The sequence below is a fragment of the Vicugna pacos genome, chromosome 19 (assembly GCF_048564905.1).
Source record: "Vicugna pacos chromosome 19, VicPac4, whole genome shotgun sequence".
Taxonomy (NCBI): Eukaryota; Metazoa; Chordata; class Mammalia; order Artiodactyla; family Camelidae; genus Vicugna; species Vicugna pacos.
The window spans coordinates 24,273,984-24,295,250 of record NC_133005.1 but is presented as its reverse complement, the minus strand read 5'-3'; the positions used below and the strand labels follow the sequence as shown (position 1 = coordinate 24,295,250).

The 21,267-nt window shown below is 58.9% G+C and overlaps 1 protein-coding gene and 1 long non-coding RNA gene across 9 annotated transcripts in view; one reads left to right on the top strand and one right to left on the bottom strand.

Annotated features, from left to right (window-relative positions):
- The window catches only part of NOL4L (nucleolar protein 4 like), a 117,743-nt gene extending 96,775 nt beyond the window's left edge, over window positions 1-20,968 (top strand). For all 8 annotated transcript variants that reach the window (XM_072944014.1, XM_072944013.1, XM_072944012.1 and 5 more), the window contains 6 exons: window positions 12,433-12,710; window positions 15,019-15,204; window positions 15,282-15,473; window positions 15,742-15,864; window positions 16,346-16,547; window positions 20,298-20,968. In XM_072944014.1, coding sequence (XP_072800115.1) covers window positions 12,433-12,710; window positions 15,019-15,204; window positions 15,282-15,473; window positions 15,742-15,864; window positions 16,346-16,547; window positions 20,298-20,518 — 1,202 coding nt within the window. In that variant the 3' untranslated portion in view covers window positions 20,519-20,968. The remainder of the gene's footprint in view (window positions 1-12,432; window positions 12,711-15,018; window positions 15,205-15,281; window positions 15,474-15,741; window positions 15,865-16,345; window positions 16,548-20,297) is intronic.
- On the bottom strand, window positions 10,860-11,853 carry LOC140687410 (uncharacterized). The gene is made up of 2 exons (XR_012061689.1): window positions 11,571-11,853; window positions 10,860-11,064 (listed from the first exon to the last, which is right to left on the bottom strand). It is a non-coding gene; the product is annotated as an uncharacterized lncRNA (long non-coding RNA).
- Window positions 20,969-21,267: the final 299 nt, after the last annotated feature.

The window sequence follows — 21,267 nt, the reverse complement described above, 5'->3', positions numbered from 1 at the left end:
CCTTCTTGGGCCAAGTGACCCAGGCCACTCACACTTGCCTCCAGCCTCTGTACAGCCAAGTCCTCTCCAGACCCACCACTGAGCCCTGGCTGAGGCTTGGGCTTTCTTTTGAGTCCAAACAGAGCCCTGGTCTCATCATTGGTGCCTAGAAAAACACTCTGGCCCAGGGGCTACGTTTTAGGGGTGGAAAGAGGACAATTGGAAGAAGCCAACAGCTGAGACTCTGCCTACAGACAGTGTAGTCTGGCGTTGACTTAGGATGGAACAGCACATCAGTCTGTAATTACACCCCATCAGTGGGATTATCTGATTGACGTCCGTCTCTTCCCCAGATACCGTAAACACCCTGAGAGCCCATTCCCCGGGGCCCAGCACAGCACCTGGCACAGAGCAGGTGGGCAGAGTATGAAATGAATAAGTGAAGGGAAAAATGAAGGAGGGCACACGCCAGGCAGGTGGGCCAGCGGGCCTCTGGACATCAGATGCATGGCTCAGCCAGGGTCCGGACCACAGCAGGCAGGGCCGGGCCAGGGCCCTCTCCCTCCATTTCCCCATGATGTGCTTCACTAGGCCTCTTGCTCTGCCCCTTCCTGAACGGAAAATGTGAGGCCTGGCCTCCAGAAGGGATGCGTGGGGGTGGGGAGCGGACATTACTCACCTCCCGGGTAGACAGGAAGCCAGCGCCAGGGGAGAACCGAGGGTCCTGCTTCCGTCTTCCTGCAGGATCATGGTGGGGGTTGCTGGGCAGGAGCTGTGTCGCGTCCTGGGGCATTTGGGGGCCTCTTGTTTGTGCCTCTCAGATGAGAAGTTCTTCCAGCCTCGGGCCTCTGGGACCCACTGGACCTCAGAGCTTCCCTCCCTCCAGGGACGTGGTGCCAGCATTTCCTGCCTGCAGACCAGACACCTGGGGCCTCCCCTCCAGTGCCTGTCACCATGTCCTGAGGCCGGACAAAGGTGCTGAGGGTCCTGGCTAAGCCTTTGGTTCTTTCAGGGCTCGCTCTCCACCTGTTTTGTCCTGTGAGTACTGAGCCCCGTGGCAGGGGCGGCTGATTAGCCTGTCCCTGCCTTTGTCCCTTCGAGGAGCCTGTGGGAGAGGGACGGGCACACGCAACACAGGAACTGCAGGGCTTTCTGAGGGCAGGAGGTGTGTCTTTGAAGAAACGTATCTAATTTTTTCCCCTTATTTCACAAGTATTTCACTCATTATAGAAAGTTTAAGAAAAAGACAGGAGCAAAAAAAAAAAAGGACAATCAAAAAAACCAATGTTTGGAGCATATTTTTCTCAGCCTTCTCTGCATGTAAAATCAAAGTCTTGTTTTCTTGGAAAGGGGCAGGGGGAAAGTGTAGTGCTAGAGACACCTTTTTTCCCACATGATGTCTTACCTGTCCCTGTCACAGATGTGGCACTTGTAAAGGTTGTCGGGTCATGCCAGTGACTGGAGGCCCCATCCCTGAGCCCTCTGTGTTCTCAGCTCTGAGCTGGTGACAGGTTGGCTGTGAGCCTGAGAGCTCAGACCTATGACTAGGCCTTTCCTACAGAAGAGGAAACGCCGTCTCTTGAGGGAGAGGTGACTTGCCTGGACCCCGAGTGACCACAAGAGTGTCTCTGACCCCAGAGCCTGCGTTTGGGCCACTCATGGAGAAGGATGTTCCATCCCCCTTTTTTGTCATCACAAACAGTGCGGCATGGGGCAGCCTCGGGGCCTGAGCGTCCTCTTCTGGGCTTTGTTCCCCAGCCCTCAGCTCAGAGCAGGTGGTGGCGGAGACAGGGGACCAGCGAAAGCATCTCGGAGAAGGTTGCCCTGGTGCAATGTTGAGGGCAGGTGTACAGCAGCCTGGGAAGCTTGGGCCACTTGTCAGGAGGAGGCTCGGAAGGGAGGAAGATGCTGGGGGCTTCCTGGGTCACATGTCTCCAGAAGCTCCTTGTGACCCCAAGCTCCAACCAGGACAGAGGGCCACAGCCCGGCTAGGGGCTGGCCTGCAAGGATTCTGGGAGGATGGAGAGAAGTGAGTCCTCCTCTATGGGCCCGGGGTCTCAAAGGGACATGGCTCCTTGCAGGTGGTCCCTGGCACCCAGCTGCAGCTCTCCTGTGTGTGTCCTGGCCTGCCCTGGCCCTGCAGTGTGGTCTTAAGCAAGTTGTTCACCTCTGATCCCGGCTTTGTCTGTACTGTGGCCTGAGTGACTGTGGCCATTAATCTTGGTGTGTCTCAGGAGCTGTTTGTGAGAAGACCGAGGTCCTGGCTCTTGCTGCCCTCGGGTGGGGCGCTCCACTGCCCAGAAATGCAAACTGGGCGGCAGGGGCGGTCACCTGGGGAGCAGGTGTGAGACTTGCTTGCCCAGGGCTCGGTATTTACAGTGGTGCTGCCTCCTGTCCTCACCAGCCCAGGCCTTCCTCCATGTGCCCTTCTCCCCCGGCTCCACAGGGTGGGTCCGTGGGGTTGTGCACCCCAACACCTATCCACACTGCCCTAGCCCCAGCTCAGATTCTGCTTCTGCTCTCTCCTTGCTGTGTGGCCTGGGCCTTCCCTCACTGGATGGTGGGGTGAGGACTGGGTGAAGTGTGGACAGGGCTCAGCACACACCTGGTACACAGAAGGCTGGGTGAGCAGGGATAGAATCTTAGTGGCCAGGCTGCTGCAGGGGGCTGTGCTGAGAGGCGAGAGGCTGGGGTCCATGACCAATTGGCCATTGTAGGCTGAGGGGCTGTAGGTGCATTAGGGACTCCCTTGAAAGACTGAGAAGTCCTCCTCACTCGCCCCAGGCCTCTGGACCCTTTACTGCCCCACTTGGCCCAGTCCTGTCTCGTCATCTGTCCAGGTCCCTCTTGGTCCCCTCTACCTACTGAGCCCTGTGGGGTTCTGACCAGCCCCTCAGAGTCATCTTTGGAAAGGGAGCCAAGCTGGGAGGACCAGCTTGTTCTAGCATCTCATCAGTTCTCATCCCACCCATCTGTGCCAGGGCCTGTCGGGGGGCCCTAAGTCCCCCAAGACCCTGCTCCCTGATCTGCAAATCCCAGGTCCGTCCCAGGCTGGCAGGCGGCTCAGCAGGCTGAGTTAACTCTGCTGTCCGAGGGGAAGATGCCCGGGCAGCAGCTTACCTCCTGTATGCTGGCCACTCACCTGGGCTCCGAGGATGCCACAGGAGTCCCAGGCCAGGGCTGGAGACTGCTTGTGCATGGGAACAGGCCAGAGGCTGCCCTGCTGGTAGGCAAGGGGCAAGTGGGGGTTAGGGCCACCAGGCCATGCGGGCTCAGAGACAGTCACACAGTTCGTTACTCCTGAACCTCGGCTGCTTCTCGTGTTCTCTGCGCATGGGCGCCCACCCTCCCACAGGCCCATCTCAGGGGTTGGAGCAGCTCTCTCCCCGGCAGGGGCCCCAAGGACTCCCTGCTGCTTGTGGAACTGACATTAGTGGTTGGGCATCATGTCTGGTCACTGACACACGGGGGAACGATTGTGGCCCCTTCCCTACAGCCCCCCTGGGATGGCTTCTGAAGGACTTTTCATGCAGGGGGCTTTTAAACTGAGCCTTCTCTCCCCAACACCTGTTTATCTTGGTCCTCTTTATCCCCTTGACTTCCACCTGGCTCAGATGAGACTGTAGGCTGTCTGGGCCTCATTTTCTGGCTACAGGTCATATACTCCCTCCTTCTAGAGCAATCGCTGTTTGCTCCTATTCAAGGCTCCAAACATTCATACTAGACAAAGAGGCAGCGGCGGCCTCCTGCCCTCCCCTCCCCCAGGAGCAGAGAACCAGGGCCCAAGCCCTTTCGGGGATTGGCCATGGGCCACCCTGGCAGTCCCAGGTCACAGGAAAGTGTCCAACATCAGCTGGGCTGCAGACGGCACAGACAATGCTGGGCTGTCCCAGCCTCTGGCCGCCGCGGAGTAAGGGAGGCTGGGAGACAGCACCAAGAGATCCCTTTATCCCAGGAGCGGGTCAGGCCTGCACAGCCCTGGCCTTGTGCAGGCTGCCAGGGCCTTAGGCCCTCACAGGCCTCCAGACACCTGGTAAGGACATTAGGGCAGGACAAGCTCCAGGGCCCTAGAGGTGAAGTTCACCTACTGAGAAAGGGAGAGGGAGATGCCACTCACCTGGAAGGTTTGCCGAGGCCTGCCGGGCCGTCAGAGAAGTCAGCCCTTCCCTCCACCCCCTCAACCCGGGACACATGTAGACCTAACTGCCTCTTGACTCTCTATGGAGGTAAGTCCCACTGTGCCCGAGAGGAGGCCAGGGGAGGGGTGCACCTGAGAGGCATCGCCGCCGAGCCTGTCCAAGGGCAACTTTCCCACCAACCAGAACCACGTTGGCGTCATCACTCTGACCTAAGGACTGGGATGCACTGAACCTGGATTGGCTTCCAGGAGGGCCCTCAGGGCCCCAACATACACGCACACAGGCTGTGGGGCCAGGGCCCTGCCCCGTGAATTATTCACACATGGTTGCCCAAAGTGGTTCTATTTGCTCTCAGAACATACAGTTTGTTTTGGGGTTGGAGTAGGGGTAGGGTACAGTGGGCATCTCAGCTAGAGCTTTGCACCCTGAATTAGCATCACGTTCTCACTGCCTGTGCTTGGCCTTGAGGGTGGAGCCAGGGAGACTGTCAGGCCTGGGAAGACCGGGACCCAGGCAGTCCATATCGGGAGTGTTTTCCCTGGGGTGGATTTGGCCAATGTGTGTTGGGGGAGGGGCTGCAGAACATGGGGCAGTGGCTGGGCTGGGAGGCTGTCCTATAGTACAGATGGGCCAATCAAGGCCTAGAGAAGAAAGAGCACCAGGGGTGGGTACTTCGGGGAAGCAGGCAGCACGAGGGCCCCTCTGGGCTCTGCCATTCACACTGGGTGTTGGCCGATGACTTGCCTCTGGGATCCTCTGGTTCCTCCCTGGTGTCTGCTGGGGGTGGTTGTGCCAGTCAGGCATAATGAGTGTGCTCATCCCCAGTGCCCCACCACAGCCCCGCTCAGGCCACCTGCCCCAAGACCCCAGTTCTCATCTGCATCTTGGACACCTCTCTAGGGGCCAAGACCCCAGGGTCACTGCACTGAGAGAAATGATTTCCGTTTTAGGGGAGAGTCATGAAAACCTGGGGCTGTTGTACCGCCTAATACGGGAGCCACAGACAGCTGTGTGCAAGTCAGGGTGTACTGTACATGTGAAATGCACACTTAAGTTTCGAAGACCCAGTTTAACACAATATTGAATACTTATTGAAATGATAATATTCTGGATATATTGGGTTAAGTGGAATAGATTATTAACATTCATTCTATCTGTTTCTTTCCTTTTTTTTTTTTAATGTGGCTACTAGAAAATTGAAAATTCCATATGTGGCTCGCATTCACATTCTTTCTGTTGGACAGCGCTGCTCTGGACTCTGAGGGCCTCAGGTGTTAATGCGTGCTTAAGGAATGAGTCATAAAAGGTCAGGCAGGAAGGTGGATGCTGTGGTGTGGAGGTGCTAGGGGTGTGAGGAGGCAAGAGTGGAGCCCAGATGGGGAGCAGGGGCCGGGCCAGCCTTTGGAACCACTAGGACAAATGGAGCGGGGCACTCAGGAGGGACAGCTCTGTGGGTGGTGGGGTCTGAAGGCCAGACCTTGGGGCAGGTGCTCAGTGTGGTTCCCCCATCTAGGATGGTGGGCTCCCAGTGGCACCCAGCTCCTCAGTGTCCCCTGTTTGACCCCAGGGCCCTCCCCTTTCCTTCCGGGAGGAAGAGCAGGATAGCCTGCCAGGAGCCTGGTGCTCCCGGGAACCATGCATCATGTAAACAAGGCCACCACTGGCCTTTGTCAGAGTAGGCGGAGGCCAGGCCTGATGAGGGGCACACCCCAAATTCAGCACAGAGTCAGTGCCCCCAGACCGCAGCCCAGCGCTACATGGCCGAGGAGGAAGGGCTGGCTCTTCAACATCCAGTGGGGGCTGCCCGGTGTCCTCACCTCCAGAACTCTCCCCTCCCCGCCTCCTCCCGGCTCATCTCTTGTGTGTATGAATTATTGATGTCCCCTCTCCCACCCCCACCCCCCAGCCTGGAAGCAAAGGAGGGACGTGCTGCCTCCCACCTCTGCACCTCTGGCCACAGCGGGCGGGCTGCACCGGGCACTGGCTGGGCGGGATGGCAGCCTGGGGTCCCAGGGCCGGGGGACCTTCCCGCCCTGGCCCAGCCCTCCTCGGGAGCTGGCGGGGTCGCCCCCTGGGAGAGGGCACCACTGGCTGTGGCCCCAGAGCCCGGTGTGGCCATTGGCGGCTCGCACAGAGCCGGGCTTGTATGGGCTGCGGGGCGCTGGCGCCCACATAAGGGCATTGTTTGCCGAGGTAAAAGGGGTTTTTGTCTCCTCCTGGAGACTGGACAGAGGGAGGAACAATTTCCCCCATTCATTGCTAATTCCCCCATTGGAATAGCAGCACATTGCCCCACGTTACATAGATGGGCACACAGTCCTTCCCTGCCCGCAGGCATTCCCAGCACAGGTGGTGGGCCTGTGTCCTGCCCAGATCGGGAGCAGCCCTTCGCCAGAGCCGGGGAGGCCTGCTTTTGTGGAAGTGGTCCAGAGGGGTGCGTCCCCACCGCTTCCCTTCTGCCCCTTGGTGCACTGTCCCTGTCACTCAGAGAGTCACAGGTTGGGGGCAGCCTTGCCCTGGTGACATGGTTCTGGGTTCCGGCTTGCTGGCTGTGAGTGGGTGCCCATCCTAGAGGGGCCTCCCAGCACAGCCGCGCAGATAAGGACCTGGTGGAGGCAAGAGGGTCACGTCTAGCTCTGGGTCCTGTGCCTGGAGGCCTGCGCCCCCGGAGGCCTGACTCCTGTACTCCGTGTGCTGGGCGCTTGGTGCCTATGGGGCCAGCTGGGTTCTTTCACAGGGTCATAAAGTGTCAGAGCCCAGGAGGGCGTCAGCGGCAACTCCCTAGACTGCAGATAAGAGGAGCCAGGGAGGCGGGCTGTGCCCAAGGTCGGGAGACAGCGAGGCCCCACACCTGCTCCCCCGGACCCACTCCTTTGGGCATGGGTTTGGGTGCATGATGATGTCTCCCTAAGTCACATTTTTTTGAGATGGAGTTGAGAGGAGGGGTGGGATCGGAACCCAAGTTACCCCAGTCTGGGTTTCCGTCCTTCTTTCCCCAAATAGTGCTGGCAGCTCTCTGGGCTGGGGCTGTGCCAGGTGCTGGGAGAGGGCCCCACAGCCAGCCCTCCTAGGGTTGGGTGGGCCGAGGTAAGGAGAGAGCCCAGCAGGGCTCCATTCCCTCGGGCCCTCTGAGGGGCAGGACCTTGTGTTACTCAGAGACCAAACGACACACACACGTGATGCAAACCTGCCTCCAGCCAGCTTCAGCAGTAAGGAAACCATTGGCTCCTATAACCAGAAAGTCTAGGGCCCCCGTTGGCTTTAGGCATGGATGGATTTAGGGGGGATTTGTCTGGGTCAGCTTGGCAGCCCTGCCTTCTGGGTGTGGGCCTCCCACTGAGTGGGCTCAGCCACCCCTGGGGGTGGGGAGAGAGTACACCTTCCCAGTCTCTTCTGCAGAAGCCCCTGGACTGATGTTTGTGGGTGCGGCTTGGTCACATGCCCATCAGGATCGCTGGGATGGGCTGTGCTGACTGCCAGGCCAGGCTCACCCTGGAAAACTCAGGGTGCCCTCCCCAGAGGAGGGGGTGTGGTTTCCGGAGAGGCAGGACCGACCTGGGGCAGCTTACAGGGGGCTGGGCACAGACCATAGACATAACATAATGTGTGGAAAGGTAATAAATACTCTGAAAAAAAAATGGGTAAAGGGGTCATCGTGTCACAGTGGGGGCGGGGAGGTCTTACTGAGAAGGTTACCTTTCAGCAAAAGCCCTGGAGGGGAGGGAATGTGGAGTGTCACCAGAAGAGGGAACAGCATTTGCAAAGGCAAGGGCTGGATGGGTTGACGGCAGAGGGTGGGGGCTGCCAGGAAGGCCCAGGGGACCTGGAGAGTTTGGAGCTTTGAACTCAGTCCTTAGGCTGCTGCTGCATCAGAGCCACTGTCTGGGGCGCTGATGGACAGATACGACCACCCCTCCCTGGGAAGCACCTGTGCCCTGCTGGGGTCAGGAGCTTCATCCCTCTCCCCAGGCCTTCTCAGTGCTGCCCATGGAGGCTGCTTCCATAGACTGTCTCTTCCAAAAAGCCTGCCCTTCCGCCCTCAGTCTTGCACAGTGTTGACCCTAGTCCCACCCTCGCTGGGGTGAATTCTGCAGAGGGGTGGTCCAAAACTGGGGAGCTACACTCAGAGGGCTTCCCCAAGGAGGAAGAGGGTGTGGAGGCCGGAGGCATGGATCAAGGGTAGAAACTCTCTCTCCAGAGCCCCGCATCCTCTAGAACCCTTATGTTTGGTTTCTTTGTCCCAGAGTATGAGCCCCCAGGTCAGTAACCACCCCTATCTTTTCACCGCTGTGTCCTGTCCCCTGGTTGCACAGGCCCCACCCTCAGCAGGTGTTCAAGAAAAGAGGGGACAAAGTCAGGAACAGCATCTTCACGCGTTGTCCTCTCCCCACTTTCTGCCCTCTGTTCCCACCTCAGATTTGGCACCAGGCTGGGCTCCAGGGGGCCCCCAGGAGCTCCCTTGTTTCAGTCTGGAAAAGACCAGCACAGGAAGCAAGTGCGGTATGAAGTGAGAAGGCGTGGGGGGCAGGGAACAAGTCTTTAAGCGCCTTTTCTCCATACCTAGTATTGTCTGTACCTTATAAATCCTATTTTACTGACATGACACCCATTTTGAAAGGAGGGGAAGCAGTGTCTTCAAGGATGCATGCCCTCCCATCCCCTGCATTCTGCTTACAGCCCACGGCTTCCCTCGTGGGCACGAGGTGGCCCCTGCTGCAGGCAGGCCAGGCTGAGGGCAGAAGGACTGGGGAGTGAGGCGCTGTGACCCGCTTGTGCCTCTGATGCAGGCTGTGTGTGTGGCTGGCCTTCCCTAAACCCGGACACGGTGTGGAGGCAGGAGAGGCGTGGACTGTGGGTAAATGGAATGGGAGCAAATGGAGCTTGTCAACTGGGGCCCAATGGCCTGCTCAGGGAATTTTGTTTTGTTTGGGGGGAATTTTTTGTGGTGAAAAATTTTGTAAAACATAAAATTTGCCATTTTAGCCATATTTAAGCATACAATTCAGCAGCATTAAATACGTTGCCAAAGTTGTGCAACTAGCACCATCATTTCCAAAATAGAGTTTTTATTACCCTAAACAGAAACACTGTAACCATTAAACAGTAACTCCCCATTCCACCCTTCCCCAGCCCCTGGTCACCCCGAATGTATTTTCTGTCTCTGTGAATGTGCCTGTTCTGGATAGTGCATACATGCAAACTCATTTACTGTTCGTCCTGTTGTATCTGGCTTATTTTACTTAGCATAATGTTTTCAGAGTTCATCCATGTGATAGCATGTATCAGAATTTCATTACTTTTTATGGTTATGTAATATTTCATTGCATAGGCAGACCACATTTTGTTTGTTTATCCTGCAAGGTTTTTGAAAATATAAACAATGTTAGTCACCAGTATTCAAAAATCTGGATATTTACATAATGGTGCAGATTTCCAGTTTCTTCTAAAAACGTGGACTGCATAGCCACACAAGATCTGGGCTCCTGGCCTCATGGGTCCCCTCCACCCAGCAACTTGCCCTACCAGACCGGGGTGGCTTCTGCTTAGTAGGAGGGGTGCGCCACCATTGGAGTCAGTGGCCATGGCTCCTTGGCTGGGCAGCCCAGGTGCACAGCCCTAGGTGAGGGTGTTGGCAGCTCAAGACTCTGGGCCAGCACCCTGGGTTCACGAGCTGGAAGGGCCCTGGAAGCGCATGCGCATCCTCACAGCACCTGAGCCTCCTTCATGCTCATGCCTGGAGACACATAGGGCAAGAAGGTCCATGCTCCCTGGAGAAAATCTGGAGGCAGGTGGTTGGGGCCCATGCGCCATGTGGCACTGCAAGGAGCCGTGGCCTGCCACCCACACTGAGCGCAGTGACAGCTGGCTCCCTCTGTGCCAGGTGTGAGGTGACCTGCCTAGCAACCCCTCCTTCCAGAGGAGGAAGACAAGGCCCTCTGAGGTCAAGTAAGTGACCTTTTGGGGGTGGTGCCAGGGTGTGAAGTCACACCTGCATAGTGGGCTGTGGGCACAAGCCAGTGCTCATAGGAGCTCGGTCGGCCAGGATGGGTGTCAGTCCTTGCCCTTCAGTTCCAGCTCTCCTGCAAAGCCTCCTGGGCCCTGGGTGTCAGGGCTTCTTCGGCAACAGGTCTGGCCCTGGTGGGAGGTGGGCAGCTCTCAGGACCAACCCTGAGCCAGTGAAGGAGGCATGAAGTATCCCTCGGAAGGTCAGGCATCAGGCTGGTGTCAGGGCTGTGAGTACGTCCTCCCAGGGACAGCAGAGGAAGGAAGCCCGCTCTGAGAAGGTTGAGCCAGGCCTTGAAGGTGGAGTGAAATTTACTGAGCTGGAAGCAACATGGCAAGCAGACAGCAGAGCCCAAGCAGAGGCCTGGAGATGTGAGGTTCAGCAATGGCCAGTATGTGAGATCTGGGCTGGGGGAGGCTGCAGAGGACCAAGGGCCCAAAACACACCTGGCCAGAGTGCAGACTCTTCTGGGGCAGGCTGTGGGGAACATGGTAATGGTGTTGAGGCTGGTACTGGGAAAGCCTGAAGGGGAGACAGGTGACCAGGGGAGCTGGGGTGCTGAAGAGGGAGGAGCCAAGAAGGCTGGATGGGGTGGGGGGGTGAGTGTGGTTTGGCAAGGTAGTGGCCCATTCACTTTACATGTGTTCCAGTAGTGTGCATCTGTCCCCACAGGAGGGCTGGCATCTTGGTTGTAGTCACTACTTTCTCAGCCTGGGACAGGGCCAGCACGCAGTAGGTGCTCAGGAACTACTGCTGTGTAATTTATTCATTCCACAAATGTCTAGATTGGTCGGTGGAGATACTGCCAGAAGGAAACCAGACCCGTCTGTGATTGAGAAGGAGCTTCCAGCCTGCCGCCGGCCTGGGGATTCTGCGGTGTAGCTGGGTGCGGGGTAGGGATGGGAATCTGTGGGGCGGCTTTGAGTAGAGTCTGGAGCTGCCCTGCAGGAGATTGGAGAGAGCAGTGGCTGCCCAGAGGAAGAGGAGAAGCAGGGGCAGCCTGGCCCAGGGGACCTGCGGCAGCCAAGGGGGAGGGGTACCACTGTGTTGAGGCCTTTCCCATCCCCCTCTGCCCTGGGCCCTGGCTGTTTGATGGGCAGCCCGGCCCCGCCCCTGGGCAACCAGGAGGCCAGCGATTGGTTGGGGCGCTAGAGCCGCTCGGTCGCCATGGGGACGCTCCGGAGGCGCGCGTGCCCAGTGCCCAGCACCAGGGACTAAATCTTCATAATCTGCCGGCTGGAGGGTGGGGGTGGGGTCGTTCACGACCCTGGCTGGGGGAAGGGGTGGCCTGGGATGCGGTCAGGGCTCACTGTGACCGCCCCTCCCCCACCGGCCCTGGTTGCAGGTGCAGAACAGCTCTGGCACCTGGGCGCGACCAGGAACCACGCGATGTTCACCTGACTGTGATCCCGGGAGCTTGAGTGTAGCTTCAGCCTCTGCCTTCTCACCTGATCAAGCAGGAGTCTTGGGCAGGGTCGGGGAAAGGGGCCTGGAATTTATCTGAAATCTGTAGCCGGGTGGTTAAAGTTTGTCCTGCTGGATCTCCCAGGCAATGCTGTGCTCTCTGCAGCAGGGGGCGCCCTCCACAGAGCTTTGTTAGGCTGTCATCTCTAGAAAGCACAGATGGCCCACTGAGGTGCAGGGGCTGCAGACCCCAGACCCTGCAGCCCCGGCTCTGGGTGTCCAGTGCCACATGGCCACACACAGAGGGCAGATCTGTGTCTGCCAGGATTGGCCCCCTCCTTGCTGGAGGGAGTGACTAACTGGGCTGAAGATGTCACAATGGAGCCATCCCTCCCTCCTCAGGCAGAGGATGGAGAAATTCCAGGGCCTGCTGGGGAGAGGGGGTCCTGTGGGGAGAAGGTGTGAAGGGGCAAGGCAGCGGTGAGCCGGAGGAAGAGGAGGGTGCTGGTCAGGCCCCATGCAGCCCCTGGCATGTTGGAGGACCTCTGGCAGGCAGCAGGCGGCTCAGACTTAGGACCACAGCCACTTGTTCTCAGGCCATTGAAGCAGGGTGTGGCATTTATGGGCGTGGAGCGCAGGAGACCACCACATCCTGTACACCCCCTGGCTGCTCCACTCCTGATGGCCCCGGTTTCTGGCAGAGAGACCCTGCCCCCACCTCAGTCTGGGGCAAGGAGAGCCTCTTGGCGCCTCGTGGGGACAGCAGCGTTCACCTCCTGCCCACGGATGTTCTTGAGGACAGCACGGGGCAAGTACTCCCTGCAGCTGCCGTGGCCACAGTACCTGGGGGTCCTAGAGGACAGTGGATGCTGGGATGGGGCCTCATACCCAGACCTTTCATTCCAGACGACTCCTCCTCCGAGAGCGGCAGCGGCAATGGCTCCTCCACCCTGAACCCGTCCACCTCCAGCAGCACGCAGGGTGACCCCACCTTCCCCGAGATGAATGGCAACGGCACCGTGGCTCCCATGGACTTCACCACCACCGCCGAGGATCAGCCCATCAACCTGTGTGACAAGCTCCCGCAGGGCTCGGCGCTCGGCACGCCCTCCTACCCCTCAGATGGCTGCGGCGCCGATGGACTGCGGAGCCGCGTCAAGTACGGGGTGAAGACCACCCCCGAGGTGTGTGGGGCTGCGGGCCACAGGCCCACCTGAGCTGTGAGCCTCTGCTGCTCCTGTACATGTCAGGGTTGTGTGAGGTTGAAATGATATCACATGTACCCGGAGTTGTGACACTAAGTCAGGGCGGTGGCTGTAGCTGGTATGCCGTCATTTTCTTGGGGAGGCTCTGGGAGACCAGTCAGTCAGTCAGTGTGTGACCTCGAGCAAGGCCCTCACTTCTCTGAGCCCACGTCCCCATCTGTAAAGTGGGGTTATGGCCCTGCTGTGGCCGAGGTGGTGGGTGATGTGCGGCCTGGTCCTTCCACCTCCAGAGCAGTCTGCTCTGAAGGACAACAGCAAGTGGCCACATCCAGCACAGAAGTCTGGGCCTCACGTTTCCTGGCTACTCTGCATGCCTGCCCCGTTTTACAGATGGTGCAAGAAAAGGGTGAGGCCTTTGAGGCCCGTGGGATGTGGATGTGCAAAACTCAATAGACTAAGCTGATGGGGGTGAGGGTGGGTGGGCAGATACCACACCATTTGGCACTCGGGCCACTTCCCCCTCTGGCTTCTGCAAGCCGCCTCTTGGCCTCTAAGGCTTCCTGCAGGTGCAGAGCAGCACGGGGCACAGCAGCTTTCCTGGCCGGTTTTCTCCTGCTGGGTCTGGGGGCCTGAGATGCCTTCTCAGAGCCCTACTCTCCTGGGCTCCAGCCATGGACCCCTGCCCAGGTTTCTTCCCCTCCCAGGGCCTGTTTTCTCTTCTGCAGAAGGGGTGGGGTGGGTGCCAGTGCTGGCCTTCGATGGCATGTCTCATGGGAAGCTTCTACACAAATGACAGGTGTGTGATTGTCACTGTGTGTCTGAGCCCAGGCTGCAGGGTAGGTACTGGCCAGTGCGCTGTGTTCCCTCTTTGACCGAGCCCGTGGTGCAGGTATAGCTGCTGCCACAGCAAAGAGCTGGAGAGGGTGGGTTTGCCACGGTGGCGTCAGGCTACCCACATGGACCAAGAAGTGAGATGGAAGCCTGAGTGCCACCAGCAGCTCGGCTGTCCCCTCTGACACCGGCAGAGGGTTGGCGGGGAGTGCCTGGGAAGGGGACTTGTCCAAGGCGTCTGTGTCTGACACAGCCCAGTGGGAGGCCAGAGGACCTGGGTGTCCCTGCACTCTCAGAGTCAGTGTGGATCAAGAGATGGGCACGAGGCCAGGGGACCTGGAAGAGTCAACCCCAGTGGGTGTGATTACATGGAAGCTGGTGGTGGCGGCCACTGCGGGAACAGGCGCCAGGCAGTGTCCATCTTCATGTCTTTGTTCATCAGCAAGAGCTGTGTATTACTGTCTGGGCCCCTATGTGGCCACCCGTAGGGTCTGCCTTGCGGTTCTTTGTTTCCTGGGCCTGACTGCCTGCTGGCTGCCCACCTCCTTGAGGGCAGAGACCGTGTATCCAGGATGCTGCTGGCCAGGGTCCCACCGAGTGAAGTCAGGACTCGCCAAAGCTGTCAGTTTTCTAAAAGGCAAATGACAGTGGTCCTCAGCCTTCCCAGAGCACATGTGGCAGGCAGGAGACAGGGTGGAAACTGAGCCACGGAGGGTGAAAAAGATGAAGAAAGCAGGGGAGAGACGAGGGAAGCGCATTTCAAGGAGAAACTGGGGAAGGGGCTAGTTCCAGGAGGGCCTACTGGGGTGGGTCACTTCTCTGCTGTAGGACAGGGGGACTGCCCGGCAGGCTGGGCCAGGTTCGCTCTCCTCCCGTCTACACACACGCTCATCGAGTGTGACTTCGGGGGGTGGCGGCAGACGGGAGAAGCCCACGCCGGGAGCTGCGGGGATGCACTCTGCCTGATGGCCCTGTCTCCCTGGCTGGTTCTCTCCCAGCCCATCTGTTACTTGTCCCCAGCAGACAGCACACTCGCTGCTTTCGTGACAGCTCAGTTGTCAACTCAAAGTTGCAGCCCCTTGGGGACCAGGGAGGAAAACCCTGAAGCCAGAACAGATCTTGGCAGCCAGGAGAGGCTGCCTGGGGGTGGGAACTCTTTCTGTATCTGCCTTTCCCTCGCACGATGAGGCAAGTCCTGGTGTGGGTGCCACCCCCTCCACAGAGTTCCTCTGAGGTGCCAGGCCTCTGCTTGCACTATCACAGACAGCCCTTCCTACCCCCCACCCAGGGTCGGGTGCTCTCCCCAAGTCACAGGTGCAGGTAGGGAAGTGACTTGCTCAGGGCCTCACAGCCCTGGCTCATGTGGCAGCTGGGTATGCTCGCCATCCCGGTCCCCACACTGCCCATGGCCCATCTGAGAGCCTGGTCTGACCCTCCGCCCCTCGCCCTCTCTCAGTCCCCACCGTACAGCTCGGGGAGCTACGACTCCATCAAAACCGAAGTCAGTGGCTGTCCTGAGGACCTGACGGTGGGCCGGGCCCCCACCGCAGATGACGATGATGATGACCACGACGACCATGAGGACAATGACAAAATGAATGACTCTGAAGGCATGGACCCAGAGCGCCTTAAGGCCTTCAATGTAAGCACCAGCAAGGGATGGGGACGGGTTGGGGGCCACAGCCCGGCCGGCCTGCCCACAGCCTGTGTCTCCCGCAGATGTTCGTGCGTCTCTTCGTGGACGAGAACCTGGACCGCATGGTGCCCATCTCCAAGCAGCCCAAGGAGAAGATCCAGGCCATCATCGAGTCGTGCAGCCGGCAGTTCCCTGAGTTCCAGGAGCGGGCCCGCAAGCGCATCCGCACGTACCTCAAGTCCTGCCGGCGCATGAAGAAGAACGGCATGGAGATGGTAGGCCCCCCAACCCTGGCCCGCTGACCCACCAGCCCCAGGGCCCTCGGGTGTCCTCCCAGCCAGATGCTTTACCCACAGCCTTCCCACTACCCCTGGAAGCAGGCATTGCGGTCCCTGGTTCACAGAGGAGGGAACTGAGGCCCAGAAAGATCACACAGCTCTGCAGATAACAGCACCAAGCCCCAACCCCAGCCCTGCCACGCCCACCGCTAGGGCAGGGTCTCTGCACACCCCAACACTGGCTCCATCCTCGTTCTGCCTGCAGACCAGACCCACACCACCCCACCTGACCTCGGCCATGGCAGAAAACATCCTGGCAGCTGCCTGTGAGAGCGAGACAAGAAAAGCAGCCAAAAGGATGCGCCTGGAGATCTACCAGTCCTCTCAGGTGCCTGCTCGCTGCCAGCCCCTGCCGGCCCACTCCCAGGCCAGCGGGGGTGGGAGGGGGTCCCCAGACTTCCTGCAGGGCAGGTAGCATGGGCCCCTGGTGCAGAGGGAACGGGAAGGACCGTCCTCAGACAGTGATGGAGCTACCTCGGGGAAGTGCTGGGAGGCAGGTGTGGAAGTCGGAGGAGCCTGGACACAAAGGCCCTGCAGACCTAGGATGGGAGTCTGGACTTCACCCCGAGCCCTGAGAAGGTTTCCAGAGGGGCAAGAACAGATGAAATCTGCCCTAAGGAGAGATGAGCTGATGGGGGGCTGTGGGGAGGCCCTGGGTAAGGCAACCAGGGGGACAGGCAGAGTCCCACAGGGCACAACACTGGGTCCCAGCAGATCTGGGGCCATAGCCTCCATCCACCCCCCATCCAGGGACAGGGGTCAGGGCTTACTGCCTCTGTGGTTCCACAACGCCTCCCTCCTGTCTGCAGGACGAGCCCATAGCCCTGGACAAGCAGCACTCCCGGGACTCCGCAGCCATCACCCACTCCACCTACTCACTGCCAGCCTCCTCCTACTCCCAGGACCCTGTCTACGTCAACGGTGGCCTCAACTACAGTTACCGCAGTTATGGGGCCTTGGGCAGCAACCTGCAGCCCCCTGCCTCCCTCCAAACAGGAAATCACAGTAACGGTGAGTGTGGGAGACCCAGGCTCTGGCTCCCTGACCAACATCTGGCTGTGTCTGCACCACAGCTTTGGGAAAGGGGCGGGGCAGGTAGGGCAGCAGAGGCTGGGGACAGTGACCCTCTGCGGCATAAGGACCCACCCTATCTCATCATCTTGTCTTAGCCAGTCCTTAGATTGGAAGGCAAGGAAAACTAGCTGGTTAAAACAAACAGCCTATCACTCCTTCCTTGCTTCTTAGGAGGCTGGCTGGGCCTCTCCCTAGTCCCCTCTGCCCCCAACCCCAGGGTCACCACAAGCAGAGTCCCGGCCAAGGCCCTGCTGTTTACCTAAGTTGAGCCTCTTCACAACCCCATCTTACCACAATGACCAAGTCTCTCAATGGCCCAGGTCCACAGAGTTGGTGGCAGAGCCAGGATCTGGCGCTGGGCAGCCTGCCAAGGGACTCTGGGCACCTCCATCTCCAGGTCACAGCTCACGACCTCACGTGTGAGATGAAGATTCTTTCACTTGGGTGCAGGGCCTCAGCCCTGCCCCTCCCTGCTCTTTGGGGCCCCATGTAGGTCACCTGGGGTGATGGTTAGCCATCTGTCCCCCAACTCTACCCTCATGAGCTGGTGATTACCCAGGTTCTCCCTGTGACTCTGATGCAGACAGGACACAAACCAATATTGGAGAAAAGTCCCCGAAAGATACAATCCTCCCCATGGAGTTAGGTGCTGCCCTGAGTGGGGCCTCAGGCCCTTTCATACAGAGGCTGGGGTGGTGGGTGTGGCAGGGTTAGAGTGGCTTCCACTGGTGGAGAGCAGCCCGATGGCCTTAGGGAGCCGTAGGGGATGGATAGGGGTGACACCAGGGTCTCTTGGGCCAGGCATTTGGATTTTGTTCTGTGGGCAGTGGGAGACACAGGTAGGTTTTAAGCCAAGTAGGCTGTGAATTGTGCTGTCTGTCCTTGTGGTGAGTTTTAATGGACAGGACGAGAGGCAGAAGCAGGAGCAGGGCGAGGGGGGTCATGCTGAGGGTGATAGCAAGTTGCTGCTTGAGGAGTGGATTAGAGGAAGGTGCTGCCTTCAGGCCAGGAATCCTGGTTCTAGGTCTTGGCTGAACACGCCTGAGGATTCCTCTCAATCCCTTGTCCTTGGCTGCAGGAGACCCCTCACCATCCCTGGGCAGCGAGGGAGAGGGCCATTCCCTCCCCATGGCGGAAAGCCCAGGCACCCTCCGCTCACCTTGCCCCCACCACCAGGAAGGGTGTGCGGGTGCCTGGAAGATTCCTGCCTGGGCTTAACTTCTCATCCCTTCCTAATGCCTCTTAACCTAAAATAAGAGGCTGCCTGGCCCTAATCCCTGAGGCTGAGGCCAGAGTGGCCAGCTGCAGTGAGGGGTAGAATGGCTGCCCCAGGCAGGCTGCATCCCCCCAGGAAGCAGCACTGTCTAGACAGCCCTGCTGAGTGGGGACCCGGTCAGAGTGTGTCTGGAGACAGGTGCCAGGGCAGGGAAGTGAGAGTCCCGGGTTGTGCACCAGGCATGTCCTTCCCAGGAGGTGGGAGATGGTGATAAGCCCCACCTGGTGCCACGCAGCAGGGCCTGTCTCGGGTGCAGCTGCCGGGGCAGCACCAGCCTCTCTCGAGGGCGCTGGGTCTGCTGCCCTCCCCGCCCTCTTCACACTTGCCCAAGAGGCTGCAAGGAAGGCCACTGGCTGTGCTCTTGTGCCTCAGTCTTCTGGTTCCTTCGAGGTGGGTAGTGAGATCACAGAGGCAGAGATCTGCTCCTGACCTCCTCGCCTGGGGCAGGGCGTGTCCTGGGAGCACTGGGTTTGACTCCAGCAGTGGGAAGAACACCACAGGTGGTCCCAGTCCCACTGCCCTCGCAGCAGCAGCCCTTGGCTGGGCGGCCATATTTGTGGCTTAGAGCTCCTCATGGGTGGGTTTGGAAACGCACATCTGCCCAGAAAGACTCGGGCTCTGCCTGTCTTGCCTGGGGTGCTGGGCAGTCCGTGCCGCTCCTGCCCCTCTAGCAACCAGTCGGCCACCTGGGCATCTGCCTATAACTGTAGCCCCGGGGGAGAGACAGGGATACCTCTGAGCACAGAATTGGAGCGGACAAGGCTTGGGAGTGGACAGAGGAAAGAGAGAAAGCCCAGGGCCAGCTCATGCCAACTAGAGCAGGCAGCTCCAGCATTGCTCTGCCATCCCAGGCAGTGTGCGGAGGGGACCCGGAGCGAGCAGAAGCGCCCCTGCTCCCAGCCTATCCCAGCAGCCACCAGTGTGGGAGACGGCCACCTGCTTGGCTGCTGTTTCCAGCAATTCGTAGCCCTAGTCCTTCCTCCTGCATTTCATTTGAACAGACTTCCCATGACTGGGCCTCCTGCTTGACATCCACATTCTCTGGTTAGAGAGGAAATAACCCCATGTAACAAACTACCCCATCTTAGACTCTAACTTCCTTCCCCATTTGAGGGGCTGCACCAGCTTCCTTTTCAGCAGTGGTCAAGTTTCCACCATTTCTCCCAAGATGTTGCTTCCGGTCTGGATGTCTTCAGCAACAGGAGTTTGTGCCTGGGAGTGGCAGTCGGGCTCGCCTGGCCCCAAGGCCATGGCCCACCCCGTGGAGCTGTTCAGGAAAGGCAGAGAGGAGCCAGCCTGGGGGCCCCAGCACACACCCCGAGAACGGTTCAGTAAGACTTCAGCTCCCTCTTTGCTGCTACAGTTCAAGCACTAAGGGGAGGTGATTTCTCTAGACAGCACCTCTGGGTCCTGTCCTAACCTGTCTGCCCCCCGTACACCCACCCCTCTCTCTCCCAGCAGCATTAACCTTCCACCTCACTTGGACACTTTCCGAGTCAGGGGGATTTGAGGTGCCATGGCCCGTTAGGAAGAGCTTAGCACTCCCCTCACCTTCCTCCACCTGCCCCTCTAGTCCCTCTCCTGTGAGAGGTGGTTGGTCTGGCTGCTTCAGCCCCTGCCTCTGTCCCATAGCCAACCAAGCAGGGCAGCTGGCCTCTTTCTTGCTCTCCCCCAGTGGGTGAGAAGCTCCTTCCTTGTCGCAGCATCCACAGGTGCTTCTTTTCCTGGCTTTCTGTGTTTCCACTTGGGACCCCAGGGCCTTCCACACACCCGTCCCTCTTGGGGGCATCGAGTCCCCACCTACTGGTGGCATCTTAAACACCATCTCCCATGGCAGCCGGCTCGTGGGGGTGGAGTAGCACACTTAGGAGTGCCGCCCCCCGGGCCCACCCACAGCCTCTCTCACCTGGTTTGCACAAACTGTCAGTTTCCCTTCAGTGCTCTGCTCACTACATTAAGGAGAGTCAGGGAGTTTCTTTGTCTCAAGGCCTCCTCCTCACCTGGAGACCAAAGCGAGGGGGGCCTGACGGTTCTCAGAAAGCATCTGAGGTGTGATGAGTGCCAGGGAGCTGGGGTCAGAGTCCTTCTCCCCCTGAGGCCAAAGATTGGCCCCTCGTCGCTCCTCACCCTGCCTGCAGAGTAGTGTGAGCACGTGTGCAGCGTGATCTCAGGCAGACGTCTTCACCTCCAGGCCTCAGCTGCTGCCACCTGTCACAAATGACAATAATGTCCCCTTCCTTGCAGGATAACTCTGAGGGTTAATGGAGAACCCCACACCTCATCTGCTGGAACCAGGCCCCCTTCTAGGCACCAGGGGTACAACAGTTAGGGCTTGAGGCCCCCAGGATAATGTGAAGGGTGCCACTTGAGGTGTCCGCTCCCCTCCTCACCCTCCCTCTCCCTCTCCGCAGGGCCCACAGACCTCAGCATGAAAGGCGGGGCCTCCACCACCTCCACCACGCCCACGCCCACGCCCTCCAGCAACAGCACCAGCCGGACCATGCCCACCGCTCAGCTCAGCCCCACGGAGATCAGTGCTGTGCGGCAGCTCATCGCCGGCTACCGGGAGTCTGCTGCCTTTCTGCTGCGCTCGGCAGATGAACTGGAAAACCTCATTTTACAGCAGAACTGACCCCGCGGCACCTGGAGTGCACTACCCTAGGGAAGGAGGCCCTCCCAGCCCCGGACCGGCTTCCCGCCTCACCAGTTGGTACTTTTTGTGTTTTGAAAGAGGTGGATCCAGAAGAGCTGTTTCTAGCCACACTCCAAGCGCCTGAGACTCTGGGCACAAGGACACTTTTTTTTGGAATCTCACCACACAGGTGCTCTGACCTGCTTGGAAGAGGCCAACGGGGCAGCTTTGGAAGGGCTGGGGCTCCCCCAACAAGGCGCTGGGGCCGCAGCTCTATTTAGAATCATCTTCGTGGACCCTGATGTTAGAATCCCACCCCCAGATAATTACCTTTCAAGTCTTAGGTGAGCAGAATTGCATATTTATTGAGAAAAACAAAGTGGACCCTTTCTTCCTCTCCCCTTAGTAATTTATTTTTCTGAAAATGGATTCTTTTGTGTTTGTACAGATTGCCAGTCTGTGTCTGTCTGATCAGAAGGATGTGTCCCTGTGACCTAACATTCCATATCACTACACTGGCGCGGGCTGCGGGCCGGCAGGGCGGGGGGCTGTTGGGGGCACTGGGCTGGCTGCCCTCTGAATGTCCAGCACCGGCAGGCAGGAGGGCCTCACCCACACCCGCTGCAGAGCAAAGACAAACAAACGGCTCCCCCACCCCCATTCCAGATGCCCCAGTCACATGGTCACCTGTATTCTACCTCACGCTCCAGCGTGGGCTTTCTCCAGGATGTGTCCTGAGCCTGTTCTGA